Source organism: Desmodus rotundus, chromosome 12 (assembly GCF_022682495.2).
Source record: "Desmodus rotundus isolate HL8 chromosome 12, HLdesRot8A.1, whole genome shotgun sequence".
NCBI lineage: Eukaryota > Metazoa > Chordata > Mammalia > Chiroptera > Phyllostomidae > Desmodus > Desmodus rotundus.
In genome coordinates, this window is record NC_071398.1 from 7,835,188 (window position 1) to 7,853,154 (window position 17,967).

General features: G+C 52.7%; 1 protein-coding gene across 2 annotated transcripts in view; it reads left to right on the top strand.

Annotated features, from left to right (window-relative positions):
* The window catches only part of SLC12A3 (solute carrier family 12 member 3), a 28,743-nt gene extending 23,003 nt beyond the window's left edge, over positions 1–5,740 (top strand). For both annotated transcript variants that reach the window (XM_024551541.3, XM_024551542.3), the window contains exon 26: positions 5,305–5,740. In XM_024551541.3, the coding sequence (XP_024407309.1) occupies positions 5,305–5,446 (142 nt within the window). In that variant the 3' untranslated portion in view covers positions 5,447–5,740. The remainder of the gene's footprint in view (positions 1–5,304) is intronic.
* The last annotated feature ends 12,227 nt before the right edge of the window (positions 5,741–17,967 follow it).

Sequence of the window (17,967 nt, forward strand, 5' to 3'; positions counted from 1 at the left end):
CAGGTTCAGGTGGTTAGCCAGGGACAAGCTGCCACTGCCCATGGCTCCCCCAGTGGCAAGTCTCCTGGGGACCCTTAGAGTCTAGGAGAAGCTGCCTGTGGGGGAAGGGAAGGGGGAAGGGAAAGTCAGAGAGCACACCCTGGGTCCTTGATCTTGAGGCTTTTATCTCTCTCTTGAGAGAGGTCGGGAATCTCAGGGGAGGTCTCAGGGGAACATCCATCAGTTCTCCAGGTGTGTCTTTCAGGGCCCTGGTCTCCTCTGGTTGGTCAGTGACCAGGGCAGGGGGTCGTTAGTCACTGCAGCTGGTCCACGTGGCGCCCACCTGGTTTTGCTGCTTTTCTGGGCCTGGAGCTGAAGTGCGGGGGAGGCCTAGATGTCATCTTTAGGGAGGTGACCGTCTGTCTCTGGCTTCTGGCTGTAAATTCCTCGGTCAGTTTCTTCAGCTGTGTCCCTATTCCACTTGTCCTGGCTTCCTGGCTTGTCTCACTAGGGACGTCCCACCTGAGGGCTGTTAAACAAAGGTCTTAACTTCCAGGACAGAAGTCTTTTTAAAAGAAAGGGATTATTGGGCCATTGCTAGTGGCGAAAAGGGAAGAGAAGAAAAAGATCAGGCCCTGGGGCAGGGCTAAATCCCCACAGCTGTGCCTGGTTGGGTGGAAGCCAGCCTGTCCAGAGTCCTGGGTTTGTTGAGCGTTTTTATACGTCAAGGAGAGGGGAGAGAGCTCAGCTGTTTTGAAAGAATTTCGAAGTGGGGCACAGGAGAGCTCAAGGAAGAAGCGTCTGCTCCCGAGGGTTGGCTGTGGGCGGCAGATTGGAAAGTTCACCTGTAAGTGAGCCTGGCGCTTAGGCTTGGAGGGCTGTGCCTGGCCACTCCCTCTTTTAGATAAGGGTGGAAATGGCCACTGGGAAGTTAGGCCACCTTCCCAAACACACTCAGGAGGGGGAGCAGTCTTTTGTTGGTTTTGCCTTACAGTTGCTAATGGATTGACCCCTCCCTCCCTGTCTCTTCCTCCCGCCCTCTGGCCTGCTGTAATTTCATCAAGGACATCTCAGAATTGTCCCCTTGCTAGCGCCAGCTGGCCGGAGCCAGGCCTCCCTGACGCCCCTCACCACTGCTTTTCCCTTATCTGCCCTTGCCTTTTGCTGCCAAACTCGGCTTGGCAAAGGGGACCCAGGTTGTTCCAGAAGAAAATCGATTCCTGCTTGTTTGGGGATCACCCAGCCCTCTTTGGCCCTAGGCCACCCCCAGTCAATGTTGGCACCAAGCCTGGGCAGCAGGGGCCTAGGCCGCTGCCCACTGTTCGGGCTCCATGCCCGCCAGGCCCTCAGGCTTCTGTGGCTGCTGCCTGTGTCCAGTAGTGCGCCGCCTCCGGTGGGTACTGGCCAAGGCTGAGTAAGTGGACGGTGACGGTGGCACAGAAAGGGTCTCACGGTGGCTGTACTCTCTTGGAGGCCAGGAGGAAGAACGTGGCCAGGGATGCCACCTGAGTCCCCTCTGCCAGCTCAGAGGTGATGGGGGTGTCTGCCAAGGCAAATGTTGGCCTTTCTTACGTTTCCTGGGGCTGACCACCTGGGAGTTCTGCCGCAGCCTGTGGAGCCGGCTTTTCTCCTTGCCCTGAAAGCAGGGTCGAAGACACAATTTGTGAGGCCCTGGTGCAAAACTGAAATGCGGGGGCCCTTTGTTCAAACCTGAAGAGTGTTAAGACGGGGTCAGCGGGGTGTTAAGCGCAGAGTGAGATCTGCCCCGCATGGGACCCTTCTAAGTACCCCTGTAGGGTTGTGCAAATGTGCAGTTTGCAGGCCTGTGGGACTGGTTCTGCCTGAAACCAGGCTTCCTGGGGCTCTGAGGGAGATCAGTTTTTGTTCCAGAAAATGCTTCCTTTGATGTAGAAACCAGGGTGAGAAAAAGGGCTGGACTTATCTCCAAGCCTCTGGCCCTTGCCTGGCCTGCGTCCCTAGGGCAAGGTTGGCCTGGGTGGAGACGGGGTCACAGTGCCAGGCGGTGGGACCGGCTTCACCCTGGGATGCTCCCCAGCCTTTGCTTGGCTGTGGACCCTGGTGTGCGCCACCTGGGGTGCGTGAGCAGGCCGCGCAGCCCTGTCCTGAGTGCCGCCTCTGTTCAGGGAGGCGGGGTTGCCTTTCGTCTCTGCACGTAGCTTACTGTGAGGCCTTGGGCACACAGCCCTGCTTCTCTGAGCCTCGGTTTCCCTGCTTATAGACAACAGCTAAACTAAGTGCTTTCCAAGATGCCTTTTCACTCTGACACGTCATGGTTCTAGGTTATTTGCCCCTAAAATGACTCAGGCTCCCAGCAGGTGGGAGGCGACCGCCTGCTGGCGCCTCTCTCTCCTCCCACCCCCAGGCCTCCTAGGGGAAGCCAGTCCCCCACCCTACAGCCTTTGTGGGGTCAGCCGACACAGATACCATTGAGTCCAGTAGGCTTAGAGGAGCCGCTGGCACATGATGTCACACCCCAGGTGGCAGCTGACAGCTGTTGCCCAGAGGGACTGGCTGTTGGCCAACTCTTCTGGGAGGACAGGTAGCTGCATTTTTGTGTCACTGATCTCCAGCCCGACGTCCTTCTAGAAGTTCACTCTGGGGATCACCTTTGGCAGAACCGCCAGGGGCCTGTCAAAAATGACAAGTTCCTCCATTCCTTCCAGATCAGGGTCTGGGATGGAGTCCAGAGACCCACATTCCCCAGAAATTCTGAGGAACCCCAAATCCTCCCAAGCCTCGGTAAAAGGACAAAAATCACATTTTCTAGCATTTTCGGAGCACAAGGGACCATTTTCTAGAGCAGGGTTGAGGCAGAATTTGGTTGTTTAGTGCCTACAAATCAGCAGTTTATCTGATTAAGTTCAATTTAACCAGCACTGCTGATAAACCAGGCTTGTAACCAGCCCGGCAGCCTGGATTAACCACCTGATCTCTGGTCTAACTTTGGGGTCTAGAGCCCTCTCTTTTCTATAAAGACTTCCTCCTCAAAGGCAAATAGTAATGATCAACATTGTATTTTATTGGTTGAGCCTGACACTGAAGGTATTGGGCCTTATTAATTTTCAAAACTCTATGAAGTGGTTCTATTTTACCCACACCCACCACACACACACACACACACACACACTTTGGAGATGAGGAAACGGAGCCCCAGAGGAGTTAAGCAGCTTGCCCAGGACCTCACCGCGGGGAAGCAGGCACTGGGTTTTGAAGTGTGTCAAGGTTCTGTCTCTGACGCAGGGTTACTGCTTTGCATCTCGGTTAGATCCAAGGCTGCCTCTCTCTGGGGCTCAGAGATGCGATTCTGAACAAAAAGTCCCCTGTGCCGGCCTGGCTTTATTTCTAAAGATAAGTGGCTTAAAGCGTATACACCCCGTGAGCCGGAATAGAGTGTCGGTGCCTGGCGCTGGGCTGAGCCCAGAGGGAGCCTGTCCCTCCCTGGGGTGGATGGGCTCTGCCTTGGAAGTCTCCGAATGCAGCACCTGAGGATGATGTAATGGTTCCCAGAGGGCACTTGCAGCCTTTGGCATCACTGTTCCAGCAGGAAGTCTGTCTTCAACATGCCACTTCCCTTTCCCTGGAGAGTCACCCGACACAAATTCGTTCTAACTAAGGTGACACTTGGGTAATGGAATGTCCTTGCTCCCGCCTGCCACCCCTCATCCTGGGGACTTTGCTTTTTAAAAGAGGGGAGTGTTGTTCCAAATGAAGCCACAAGGGTGGAATTTGAAATAAGGGGCAGCTGTTTCGGGACCTCCATTCGCCTTCTCAGCAGAAGAGGGGGTTGCAGTGAGCAGAGGCAGCTGGCGTGGGCGAGCCCCGGACCTGGGTCAAGTCCCAGCTCCGCCACTCACAGGCTCAGTCGCCTCACACTGGTAAATAACAACAAGTGACAAGAACCCCTGTTGATGTGATGAAACGCTTGCTCGGTGCCCTGGGTGTGCTTGTCTCCTTCCGAGCGCCCGACATCCTGGGGGGGGGCTGTGTGAGTCCACGCTCTCGGGAAGAGGAAAGCGAGGCTCAGGGCCAGTGAGCCATCTGTGAAAGCCACATGGCTGAGGAAGTGGCAATGCCGCAACCCAGACACCTTCTCTGTCACAGGGCCCGACGGGGGAGAGGGCAGTGCTGCGGTCCTGCCCTTTCCCCAGCATTGTTTTGAGGTTTGGGTGAAATAATACCTGTGGACCTACTTTGGGAAAACAAACAAGGTACTGTGCTGTGTGAGGTCCTGGGGCCCCGACTTCCTGTAACCCCATCTGGCTCTGTGAGACGATGCTGGCTTCTTCCAGAGCCCAGAGCAGGCCAGCTGGGGTCACCGTGATGCATTCGTGGAATCTCAACATAGCGAAAAAGTCACTGCCTGAAATAGCCCTGCAAATCTGGCTGAGCAGCCTCTGAGGAACAGCTCATTGTTCGCACAGCATTGCAGTTCAAACAAGGGGCCTCCCAAGGCAAGGGCGGAGAGCTGGTGCCAGCACTTGCTTACAGGGCTGCGGGCAGGACAAGAACACTCAGCTAAATGCGTCACATGGCGGCCACAGGCAGCTGTGTGGCTGGAGTAGCTAGGCTGGCCTGATTCAAGTAGCCCGGTGGGTGGGGTCACCCACTTAACATCCCACCTGCATCACTCCGAGTTCCAGGAACGGGAAGAAGGGTGGTGAGTCAGATCCAGCCTGCCCGTGAGTGAGCATGCATGCATTCTAGTGGGGGGACACAGACAGCAAACAAACAAATGGAAAGAGAGTTCTGACTGTGGGAAGTGCTGAGAAGACAGTGGCACAGGGTGATACAGTGGGAAGGTGGGAGTCTGCTCTGGAAGGGGGTGACCGGAAAAGGAGATGCATGTGAGCCAGGATCTGAGTGATTCAAAGGAGCCAACTAGGTCAGGAGCTGGGGGCACTGCCTTCTGGGTGGAGAAAGCATCAGGTGCAAAGGCCCTGGGGCAGGAGCAAGCTTGCTTTTTTTTTTTTTTTTTTTTTTAGGGACAGTAAGAAAGCCACTGTGGCTGCAGGGCTGTGAGCAAGGCGGAGGGTGGTGGGAGGTGAGACTGGGGAGGCTGGCGGGGGAGACCAGATCATGGGGGCCTTGGAGACCATGGCTGTGTTCAGAAATGCTTCGCGGCTGAAGGTCCATTTGGAGTCATGCTTCTAAGGAGAGTTGGGGGTCACTCTTAGGGTGGCTGGGAAGAAGCAGCTCTGACGGGGTCACTAGGCAGAGCTGCTGTTCAGAAAGCAAAGCACAAGCTGGGCTGCAAGCGGAAGGCCCCCAGGTAATTTCTTGTCCGCCTTTCTTCCTGTCTCGCAGCACCTTGCCCATAGGCAGGAAGGGGAAGTGCCCAAGCTCGCTGTACATGGCCTGGCTGGAGACGCTGTCCCAGGACCTCAGACCTCCTGTCATCCTGGTCCGAGGAAACCAGGAAAACGTGCTCACCTTTTACTGCCAGTAATGCCGAGCTTGGCCGTGCCTGCCCAAGGCTGAGGAGGCGTGGGGCAGCCACCGCTCCGCAGGAAGAGACCCATGCGCCGTCACATTCTAAGCAGCAGCCTCTGATGACCCGACTGAAGAAGCTGGTAGATTTCCAAACTTTGGCTGGACCCCCCTCCCGTTGGACATGTTGTCTGGGCTGGAGAAGCAGCATTTGAGGTTGGGTGGAAAATTCCCTGGCAGATCCCTAGTCCTTTTAATTTCTTTTGATTTTGATTACAACAAATGAAGATTTCAGCCTCTGATTTATAGACAAGTTTGAGTGAGGGCGCTGGGTGTGCATCTTGGCCGTGTCTCCAAACATTTCCTGGGAATTCTCCCTGACCATGCCTGCCTCTCCCAAGGTCAGAGAGGGAGTGCCCCCACATACTCACACCTATAGCTCTTACAGGAGGGATGAAGGGCCCTCAGAACCTCCGTGATAATGCAAATTTCTTTAACCACCTCTCAGTCCCCTCACTTTCAGTAACAATGTGTCTTCAGTGTTTTGGCTGCTTCTCTGGTAGACCAGGGACTTCCAAACTTTTGGGGGCTGCAACCTGCAGTAAGAAATATATTTTACACTGGGACGTGGAAGAAGCACACGCTGAAACGAAAGTGCCCCCAAACAATACTCACCCTTCCTATAGGGGGCGTGCTCCAATATTTGCTGTTCTGATTCTTTTCCTCCTTGGAACGTCGGTTGCAATCCACTAAAATGAGTTTGAAACCCACCAGTGGGTGGGGGCCCGTGGTGTAAAACACTAGAGAGAGGTCGTGACGGGCCTGACTAACACTGGCCGCCTCATCGCACAGTGAGGAAAGGAGGGAGCTCACAAACAGCACTCTGGAGGGTTATCGACAGTGACGGTGGGCGTATGAAGAAAGAGCTTCGAAGGAGGGGCAAGATTTAGGGAGTCTTGTGGAAGGTGCTCAATTTTGGGCTTGGCTGGGGGTGGGGGATGCAGGTTTGGTGAGGAATGCAGGCATGGTGAAGGTCGAGAGTGGAGAAGCAGAGGCCTGGGGGTGTATAAAGATGCCAAGAGTGAGCAACTGATCGGAGAGGCATACATCCAGCCCAAGGCCAGGTGAAAGGACAGGAAGGAGGAGCCACAGGTAAAAGACAAAGCAAGTGGTGGTGTGGGTGGTCTTAGGACAGGGGTCAGAGTTGAGAACCTGGGGATGATGGACTTCGTTTGTGCAAGGGTGTTCGGGTTCCCAAGGACTGAACACCCCCAGAACACTTGCACCAGCCGAGCTTGGATGCAAGAGCAGGCTGAACTTAAGAGATGCCCAGTGCTGGAGGGCGAGGCTCCCTGAAAGGGCGTTTCAGCTCCAGATGCATGTACACAGCATAAGGTGAGCTATTGCTGGACTCGGTGGGCTGGGTCTTTTCCAGTAGCACAAGGGGGCGGGGGAAGGAACGAGGCATCTTTGGGTCTTGTGGGCGCCCTCCAAGCCCACTGAAGCACCCACTTAGCAATGAAGGCAAAAATCTCTTTCTTAGGGTTTGGACCCAAAGTGTTACCAGTGAGGGGCCTGGCCCTGAGTAGGTCTGCCCAGGGCCAGCTGTTGCATGTGAGTTCTTGACTTTGCATAGGAAGGAATTCACAACACGTGTCCAGGTGACTATGAGGATCCATTTATTAAAGCTGCAGACAGTGAAACAAGGAAAGGCCTAGCACAGAAGAAGCCCCAGGAGAGCCCAGGCTGGGCTTCTTCAGCTCACTGGGAAGTCAGAGAAAAGGTGGCCTTGGGGACGGGTTCAGGGGAGTAGCCAGGGACAAGCTGCCAGCTGCCCATTGCCTGAGAGTTTAGGAGACGCCTGCCTGTGTTGAAAGAAGTGGAGGAAAAAGGAGGGAAAGGGAATGGTGCAGGCTGCTCCCTGAGGAAGGGCGTGTGTGCTGGGGCCTTTGTGTTGAGGCTTTTATCTCTTTCAGGCAGGAATCTTAGGGGAGGTCTCAGGGGAGGGTCTCAGCAGAACATCCATCAGTTCTCCAGGTGCGCCCTTTCCAAGCCGTGGTCTCCCCTGGTCAGTACCGGGGCAGGGGGCCATTATCACTGCAGCTGGTCCAGGTGTCGCCCACCTGGTTTTGCTGCTTTTCTGGGCCTGGAGCTGCAATATGGGTGAGGCCTAGACGTCATTTCTAAGGAGGTGACCTTCTGGATCTGGCTATAATTTGCGAGGCCATTGTGTTCAGCCATCTGTCTCAGTTTCCCTATTCCACTTGCCAAGAAATTTTCCTAGCTTCTTACTATCCTGTCTCGAAAGGACATGGCATTTCATGTCACTGCAGAGAACAAAGGCTCTGGTCTCCCAGGCCTTTTGCTTACCAGGACTCCCTGCTGTGTTGACTGTGACAGCTCCTCTCCTCCCCAGGGACCTGGGAACCTCAGAAGGGCACCTGCCTCTGAGTCGGTCAGTGGACCTGGGACCAACAGCCCTGTCCCCCAGCTCCACATAAGGGGAAACCTCGATCAGGGAATACTTGCCTTTCTAGAGCCTCATGGAAAACCATGTCCTGCCAAAGGGGGGCTCCCTCTCCAGACCTCGGGGAGACCCTGATCCAGGACCAGAAAATACTTTGGCTCCCGGCACTTAAAACAAAACAAAAACAAAATTTCACTATGTTGGAAAACTGAGTTTTTAACGATGATAATAGCTTTGAAGGAAAAAGTAGCTTTGAGTTAAGAGAGGTCAAAACAATAAAATGAATAAAAAATACATTCTCTTAGGAATAGGACTTACTTGTTTTGGAACACACTGTTTTTCAACTCTGCCAAGGGTTTTGAAAAAAACTCTTAAGTGTATTGCTTTTTCAACCCGGACTGAACTTTTCTCTGAGCTTCCACTGGGCCTAGAGGTCATGTGGCCAGCTTGCTACATGCAGATTTCATGGAGACACTTATTTCCCTTTGCTCCTCTTGTATGTGTTTGCAGACTCTCGGGCACTGTGTTTTCTTCCGTTTTGTAGAAGGTCTCCCCGGATTTTTAATCTTGCCTCAAACCAAGGGGTAGAGAGGTTGAGTGGGAAGAGCCACAGGCTGGCCACCAGGAGAGCTGGATTTGAGTTTCCATCTTCCCCCCAAACTGGTTGTGTGAGCTCGATACACCCCTTACTCTCTCTGGGCCTCATTCTTTGCAATGAGGGAGCTGGCCAGAACAGATGTCTCTGGCCAGCTGGTTGGGCCCACACACGGTTGGTCGGTGTTGCAGCTGCTGGGGGGTGGGATGGAGAACACATTCTTCGGTCCCCCCCCACCCTGTGGCTCACCACTTCCTTCTTCCCTGCTGACGTGGGGGGTGGGGGTGGCTCTCCAATGCTCTGCAAGTCGTGGTTGGGCCTCTTGGGCACTGGGAAGCTCAGAGATTTTGGTCCACAGCAGGGCTCTCTGTGCTTTTGGCTGATTGAATGCCCTGTGTTAGTAAGTTGTAGCGGTGGGAAGTATTTTCCCTGCTGTTCTCCCATCGATCTGTGCTTAGAAAACCCGACCCTCAGAGAGGTGGGTCATCAGCGCTGAGGGCCCAGCCCACAGCCGCCCCAGCCCCCACAGCAGGGCCTCCTCACGTATGTCTCCCACCCCTGCACCCCGGATCGCCTGCTCATGCCCAGTGAGCACCCAATTTCCCCTCCCAATATCGTCTTCTCCTTCAGTTCCTGCCCCGACCTGTCGTGGCTTTAAGGTAACCACAGTACAACCCACTTTTCACCCAATAGGCTCTCTGAGCTCCACCTCCAAGACAGAGAGAGCTGTGGCCCCATTAGCCCAAGCAGAGCCCCATTAGACTGGGTTCCCTTTGGCATACCCACCTGGCCTCGCCTGGATGGCCAGGGAGAGGTGGGTTTCACAGGGGTGAGACCAGCTGGAGTGTTCCAGAAGAACCACCTGGCTGGTTTTGCACCAAATACATGCAAAACAGCCAGGTTTCACTTGTAGCTGTATATAGCTCAGGATGTCAGAAAAAAAAAAAGCTGCCAACTTCAAAAGTGTTCACGGCAACAGAGCCCAGGAAAGCCCAGCCAGGGGCTTCGCTGGTAACTAACTCCCCCTTCGAAGTGAGGGTTCCTTCTGTGACTGAAAGCTAAAGCATGACGTGAGTGTCTTGCTTGAAAAGGAACCACAACAAATTCAGTTTCCAAAAATGCCATGTAGGTGGAGCCTGGAGAAGAGCCACCTGGCAGGGTGGCCAGCCCGCAGAGCGTTGCACGGATGAAAGACAGTGTTTTTCACGCCAGAGTTACAAAATGAAATGGGAGATGCTCAAGTGTCCTGTCTCGGAGACAGGTGGGGTTGGTGAATCGTGAGGAGGTTTTGGGAAGCGGGGAAGGTGCCTGCCCACAAGGAGCCAGACCTGGGGTGACTCCTACAAATGGGGAGATTGTAGTGGCCTGGCATGGGAAAGGCTGGCCGGGCCAGGTCAGAGATAGGAGGGCTGGAGGGGGCAGTGGAATGGCCTGGTAGAGAGGAAAACTCCCCCGGAGTGGAACAGGGGGGCTGAGCAGGCAGAATTAATGTCATGGAGGAGATTAAAGTCCCACCACTGATAAGGCTGTTTCTGCAAACGATTTCTGCCTCTTTGCCTGAGTGCTAGCACTAGTCAGAAACCAGCTGGAGGAAGCTGGGGGTTTTGCTAGGGAAGAAAGAAAAGCGACTAACACACAATCAAAATTCCCCTTACAGTACTGGGAGAAGTCTAGGTTCACGAAGAGAGGCTATGAATCTTAAAACAAATGAGTTAGTTTTTCTTTTCTCTTTAGAGTAAAATGCTGGGCTGCTATCAGAAAAGGGAGGGTCAAGTAGCTAGGATGGGATGGGAAATGTGGGCTTCTGAGCTTTCCTGGGCCTCAGTGTTCAGCCATGACCTTGCCCAGGATGCAAGCCTGGAGAGCAGGGTCATTTTTGCCTCGGAGCCAAACCCAGGCAGCCAGGGAGAGCCCTAAACCTGGAGGGGGCTGCCCCTGCAATCACGGGTGATGTAAGGCATTTACTCTGTGAGTTTCTCAAACCAGGCAGCCGCCGCCCTCCCACCCCGTCCAGGGTCCAAGCCCCTTTTGGAGGTATTCGGAAGGAGTCTGTTGTGGGGTAGTGGTCATTTTATTTGGGTTCCTCTCTCCATTGGAGGGAAAGCTGGGAAATAGCATTCAGTAGAACACAAGGAACCAAGTAGGTTTTTAAACATAGTTTTCAAAATATTTAACTCTTTTAAAGTATATAATTTAGTCTATTCCCAGTACTGTGCAACCATCACCGTTATTTAGCTCCATAACATTTCTTCATCCCCAAGGGAAATCCTGGACCCATTAAGCAATCCCTCCCCACTAACCCCTGGCAACCACTAATCTGCTTTCTGCCTCTGTGGATTTGCCTGTTCTGGATATTTCCTGTAGGTAGAATCGTACGCCACGCAGCCTTCTGTGTCTGCCTTCTTTCACTGAGCATGTTTTCAAGGGTCATCCACGTTGTATGTGTATCGGTGCTTCATTCTTTACAAGGCTGGATTGGATTGGACGTACCACATTTGTTTATCCGTTCACCAGTTGCTGGACATTTGAGTCATTTCCGCCTTTTGGCTCGGGAATAGTGGCTGCTGGGAATATTTATGGACGAGTTTTTGTTCAAACGCCCGCTTTCAGTTCTTTTGGATCTATACCTAGGAGTGGACCTGCTGGGTCATGTGGTCACTCTATGCCTAACTTGTCGAGTAAATGGCCCCTGGGCACATTTTCCACCGCATCAGCACTGAGTCTGAAAGTGCCCATTGCTGAGCCCAGTGGTCAGCCTTGACCAGCCACACCCCTTGATGTCTCCTGCGCAAGAGACACTCGGGGTGCTCAAAAGCCAGCTCAGTTGTCACTTGATTCGATTTTTAAAATACGTATGTAACACGCCCTTGTAAGAGACAGGCGGCAAGGCCAGGAAATAACAGGAAGCGGTGCCACTCTCCTCCAAGGTTGGGAACCCCTGTCTGAGATCTCGCCTCCCTTCATGACAACACTTCCCCTCTACCTGGCAAGGGGTGGGGGGACTTGCCTGGGGAGCTACCTCTGGTGAGGAAAGCAAGCTGCTTCTGGCTCAGCGTGGGTCCAAGCGTGGCATGGGATGGAGTCCATGAATCCACAGCAGGACGTCCGTTTCCCGGGCTCAGGAAGATGGCTCGTGTGTGTGTGTGTGTGTGTGTGTGTGTGTGTGTGTGTGTGTGTGTGTGTGTGTGTGTGTGTGGTCAGATCAGAACTGTAGCACTGACCATAAAGGCAGGGTTACTGGTTAGAGCTTGAATTATGTGGGGGACTCTCTAAATACCAAATAAAAACAAGAGTTCCAAGCACAAAGTACAGAACTTTGGTAGGGCCCAAGGCACCAGATTGTTTAAAATAAAAACATATGGCCCTGGCTGGTGTGGCTCAGCAATCACGGACCCAGGAGTGGTGCCAGAGAGTAGGTGGACCAGGAAGGGACACCAGAGGGCATTTGGACTGATGGGAATTCTCTCCCTCGACAGGGCTGTGGGTTACAGGTGCGAACGCACCTGCCACAACTCTGGGAACTGTGCATTTAAGATCGATGCATTTTATTGTATGTAAATCATACCCTGGGACCAATTAATTAAAAAATGATAACTTCAGAGTTACTAGCTCTGTGACCCAGTACAAGTTACTTCAATGTCCTGTGCCTCTGTTTCCCCAACGGTGAGATGACAATAATAGCATTCTCCTCCATAAGGAAGGTTTCCGTGAGGATTAAATGAATCAAGCCACACGAGGCTGAAACCGTGTTTCTGGTAGGTGGTAGGCACTCCATGGCATTGGCTGTTAGTATCTCTATTCACAAACCAACCTGTTACCAAGCCCCTTTCCCGCCTGCTTTATTTCTGCAGTGTCTTCCCCCCCCACCCCACCCCCGTTTCCCCCCACTCTTCCTTTTTGGGTCTATCCTAGTGCTGATCTCCATTTCCTCTTGCAGCCGGTCTCCCGGCCCCAAGTCTCTCGCAGTGAAATTCAGACTCCGTAAAGATGCGGGATGCACACGGACTCCGAGCCGCCCCGACTACTGCTCAAACGCTTCCCGTGGCCCACGGAGAAGGTCCACATTCTCAAGGGTGGCCCTGCCAGGCCTTTCCTGAGCTGGTCCCAAGAATTCTTCCCACGACTGTGATTTAAAAATAAACCCTGTACTTACTCTCATGCCTGACCAGTGGTTTTCAAACCTGGCCCTGGGCCCAGTGCCCACTTGGGTGCATCAGGCCCCATTTGCTAGGCCTGAAATGGGACCCAGACACCCAACCTTTACTTTACACGTTGAGTTGAGATTTAAATGTATATGCAGTGAAACGCACAAATCTTAAATGTACAGCTTCGTCCATTTTGACAAATGCCTACGTAACCCATGCCTGATCGAGACAGAACATTTCACCAACCCAGACATTTCCTTCATGCCCAGTGAGTGGGGTGTGGGTAAAAGCAGGATGGGGGGGTGGGTACAAACTCTGCTTCATGGCTTTTGCTCATTTCTGTGGTGTCGATACCCCCACCAGGGCCAACATCAAGCCACCAACCTGACGCTACTGAAGGCAGCATGGGGGAGAGAAGCTCACGGTTGGTTCGAGGAGCCAGTACAAATTGGCTTCGGCACACCATCTCTTTCCTGTCGCCACGGTCCATCTTGCTTATTCTAGAGTTTCACTTGAATGGAATCATATGTGTGCTTTCGGTCTGGTTCTTCTGCTCAGCACGGTTTTGAAATCCATTGACGTCGCTGCACGGGTCGGTAGTTCGTTCCGTTTCACCGCTGAGAAGTATTCCACGGTGCAGGCGCACCAAGTTCGCCCATCCAGCCTCCTGCTGACTGACACACGGACGGTTCCCTGTCTTGAGCGCTCTGGTGGATAAAGCTGCCATCTGCGTTCTCGTGCAAGCCTTTCATTTCTTTTGGGTGAATCCCTCTAAGCGACGGCTGTCGTGGGGTGGGTGCGTGCGTGTTTAACTTTATGAGAAACGGACAGACGACTTCCATGGGGGTGTCCCACTTGACACTCCTACCAGCCACAGAGGAGAGTTCTGGTGTCTCTGCGTCTCCGTCAGTACTTGGTGTTGCAGGAATTCACTTTAAAAAAAAAAGAGTTCCTCAGGGATTCGGCTTCACGGCCAGGTTCGAGAACCACCGGCCCAGACACGTAGTTCCATAAATAGCAATCATTAACATTCCCTGAGCCCTTCCTCCGGCTCTGGATCCATCCCAAGACCTTTGACAGTGTTCTGTCATTTCAGCCTCACAACAACCTTCTGAAATCGATACTATTCTTCTCCTTCCTATTTTAAAGATGAGAAAGTTAGGTACAGAGGGGTTAAGGTACTTGCTTAAGGTCACACAGCTCAAAAGGGGCAAAAGCTGAGTTTCAAAACAGGCCGCCTGGCCCTGGGCCCCTGAGCTTAACCATGGAGCTCTATTTGCCCAAGCAAGTTCTGTATATAAGTTCCAGGTGGGGCTTACCTGTGATTGCCAGCATTGTTTTTATTCAAATGTCATCCTTCCTCTCCATTCTACCTCTTCCTTCAAGTTTTCTCTAGCTCCCCTCTTCTTCTCCGCCCCTGAGTAAAGTCCCCTGATGTACTCACGAGTCCTTCGGGAATGGAGGAGACTTTGGGGTTGTCTTTGCTTTCTGTATTTTTGTGCGGTCTTATCGTCCCCATGATTTTTGTGAGGTCACTGAGACCAGGGTCACTCGTGAATAGCAGGGTCACCCTGCTATTCCTGGCACATTTATTGACTTGAATTTAATGTTCTTTCTAAAGATGCTCTAGGCAAAACCATGGGAGACCTTTCTCAGAGGCTGTCTCATTGGGACAGAACCCCAGAGAGGATACAGGCAGTGGAGTGCCTCTTCCCCAAGGGGAAAAACACCCCTTTCGCTTTTACCACCGGGGAGAAACGGTGCGCTCGCTACCATAAGGGGCCCTGGTGCTGGTCACCGCAGGCTAGAGGACACGGGCTGTGCGCCATACTTAATTTCCCATTGGACCTCTTCTGTCCTGCCTGGCTGCTCCCTCTAAGGCCTCTGGCTTGTTTTATCTGGCCTGGCGCCATCAGTCAGTGTCTAGCTAGTTGGGAGACTACCAGATCCTAATCAGTCGTTTTCTGTCATCCTGATGTATGAAAATCTACATAACTTGTGGGACCCAGTGAAAAGGGAAAACACAAGGCTTCTCGTTCAAAAGTTATTCAGAATTTCCCCATGTCGGCCACAGGGCATGAAACCAAGGTAGGGGCCGTGCCCACAAAGCCAGGTTTCCTCCACGGACAAAACAACAATTCCAGAAAGCTGAGCGTGGGGACAATTGATCCCCAAAGCCCTCTACCTCCTTTCTTAATGTAAAGCCGGCTGAAAAGAAACCGCCCCGGGTTCTGTGTTATCCTAAGGCCAGCTGTTGTGGTTTGAATCATGTCCTCCAAAAGGAGGTTTTAAGTTCTAACCCCACTACCTATGCATGTGGTCATATTTGGAAATGATCGAATTAAGATGAGCTCTTTCCAAAAGCGACCAGAGGTGACCTCTGAAAATGGTTCCCTCACCACTTGACCCAGAAAACCCCACAAAATCATGCAAACCAAGAGGCTCAAATCTTCGTGTTCACTTTAAGAAGACTCGTGAAACTGCCCAGACCATCGAGGGTATGCATATTCGAAAAGCCACCAAGTATTTGAAGTTCTTTACAGAAGCAACATGTGCCGTTCCCGTCGTTAGGATGGTGGAGTTAGTAGGAGTGCGCAGGCAAACAGTGGGGTTGGACACAGGGTGGGTGGCCCCCAAGAAGTGCTGAGTTTTTGCTGCACATGCTTAAAAATGCAGAGAGCAGTGTTGAACTTAAGGGTTTCGATGTGGATTCTCCGGTCATTGAGCACATCCAGGTGAACGAAGCTCCGGAGATGCAGCACAGAACTTACGGAGCTCACGGGCGGATGAACCCACGTGTGAGCTGTCCCTGCCACACTGAGACGATCCTACTGGAAAAGAGCAGATTGTTCTCACACCAGAAGAAGAGGTTGCACAGAAGAAAAAGATACCCCAGAAGAAACGGAAGATGGCCTGGAGTAAATGCAGCATAAAATAAACAGCAATAAAAGTAAAAGCAAAAACTAAGGATGAGGCCATCAGGGTGGGTCCTAATCAAATATGACCAGTGTCCTAACAGGAAGGGGGGAAACTGGGACTCAGACATGCACAGAGGGACACACACAGGGAGAAAGCCACGCGATCGTGAAGGCAGAGATGGGGTGATACAGCAACACACCCAGGAACATAATGATGGCTGGCGAAACTCCAGACGCTGAATAGGAAAAGAGGCATGAACAGACTCTCCCTTGTAGCCCTCAGACGGACCCAACCTTGCCCCAAACCTCCATCTCAGACTTCTAGCCCCCGGTACTGTGAAACAGTCAATCTCGGTCCTTCAGGCTGATACAGAGAGATCTGATCTGATCATGGGGGAGAAGTAGGGAGGGGCCACAGGGGGCAATGGTAAACAGTCTGGGATGGGATGACTGAGAAGCTGAACACCTCCAGAGTGCACAGAAATAAAGAGAGGGCTGGCTCTCTTCTTCCTCGAGGATGCCTGGATGATCCTACGCAGCTGCCTGCGCTTCCCAACAGAGTATTTTGGATGGGAAGGAATGCCAGGTGCAGCCTAGGATCAGGCTGGCTTGGCCGAGGGTGGCAGGGTTATTCTTCTCTGGGTGTTCTAGAGGGAACAGACTTTGAGGTAGAAGCTTCCCATTCATCCAAAATTGTACAGCTGTTGTATCTTATGTTGTTTTAGTTTGTAAACTATCCCTATAGAAATGAGATAATTAAAACCAACAGGGGGACTGATAGAACTCAGGTGTTAGGGCTTAGCCTTAATTGATAGGCTTAAGTGATTAAAGCTGTAACTAAAGAGTTAGTTTAGCCTCAGTTGATAGGCTTAAGTGACTAATGCACGTGGAAAGCTGTTATTCCAAAATTGGGAAGTTTTTAAAAAATATTTTTTATTTACTCTTGATTGTATTATTACTCTTGATTGTATTTAGTCACCTTATATCCCCCTTCACCTCGAAGTCACCCCACTGTTGTCTATGTCTGTGAGTCCTTTTTCCTTTTTGCTCAATCCCTCCACCCCTTAACCTCCCCCCGCCCCCCCCCACTACTGTCATCTGTTCTCCATCTGAGTTTCCCTGTTTTGCTTGTTAGTTCAGTTTGTTCATTAGATTCCACATATAAGTGAAATCGTATGGTGTTTGTCTTTCTCTAACTGGCTTCTTTCACTTAGCATAATGTTCTCCAGGTCTATCCAGACTGTGGCAAAGGGTAAAATTTTCTTCTTTTTTATGGCCAAGTAGAATTCCAGTATGTCAATGTCCCATAGTTATTTTATTCACTCATGTACTGATGGACCCTTGGGCTGCTTCCATATCGCTGTGATTTTGAATAAAGACTCCTTTCCTTTATCACCAAACCTTTGCCTCTGGAATTCTGCCTAGAGGGTGGCGGTGGGCAGCAGGACCCCAACTGCTGTTTGGTAACAAAGCCACCCTGTTTTTGGTCCTACACCCACCAAACAGACCAGGCCCCTCCTGTTACCATCCGGCCCTTGCCAACCTCCTGACACACCCGCAAAAGACAGATGTCCCAACAGGACTGGAACAAGGACGGGCCGGGGCACTGTCAGTTTTGGTTTTCAAGACCTTTTTTCCTTCAGAAGGGAGCGAGGGAGGGCCTACTTCATAGAGGCCTTCGGGGTCTCATTTTTAAAATCCAGAGAATCCTGCCTTGTCTCAGCCCCAATTTAAAGGAAGCACCTGTGAGCAGCCTAAAACGTGGGGGCCCTTTTCCAGTGTCTCTGTATGTAAGCTGGACTGTGGCCTGCTTGCCATTCATAGCGTGATGTCTCGCGCTGGAGGGTGTAACGTTCAAGTCCAAGACCACGGATGAACTGGCAACTTTGGGTCAGATGCCTCCATGCCCTCAGTCCCAGGAAGAAATGCCCAGCTTCTTCCTCGCCCTTCTAATGGGCCTGGGCGCGGCCTTCTGGGCGGGCTCGCAAATAGGGTAGGGGTAGGGTAGCCTCCCCCGCGAGGTTAGGCTGAAGGTCCCGCTGGCCCTCCGTCCGTCCGTCCCGGGGACCAGAAAGGGGAAGCGGGACTTGACGCCAGGGTGCTGCTTTGTGAGGGAACAATTTGCAGAGGCTGCCAAACCGGGAGTCGGCGGGCACGGCCCTGCCTAAGGCGCCCTGATCTCCCGGACCCAGGCAGCGGTCCAGCTGAACGCAGCGCACCCGGGAAGGGTCACCGAACACCGAGTTACGACCGCAGCCGCCACGCCGGGTGACGCAACCGCGGCGGGTTGCATCAGCCGCGCCCACGTGCTCGGCCCGCCCCTCCACCCACCGACCCGGCCTCCGATTGGGCCACGTCGGGTCAGTGGCTTGTGCTTCAGCCAACGGGCGGCAGCCACACACGGGTCCGTGGTGG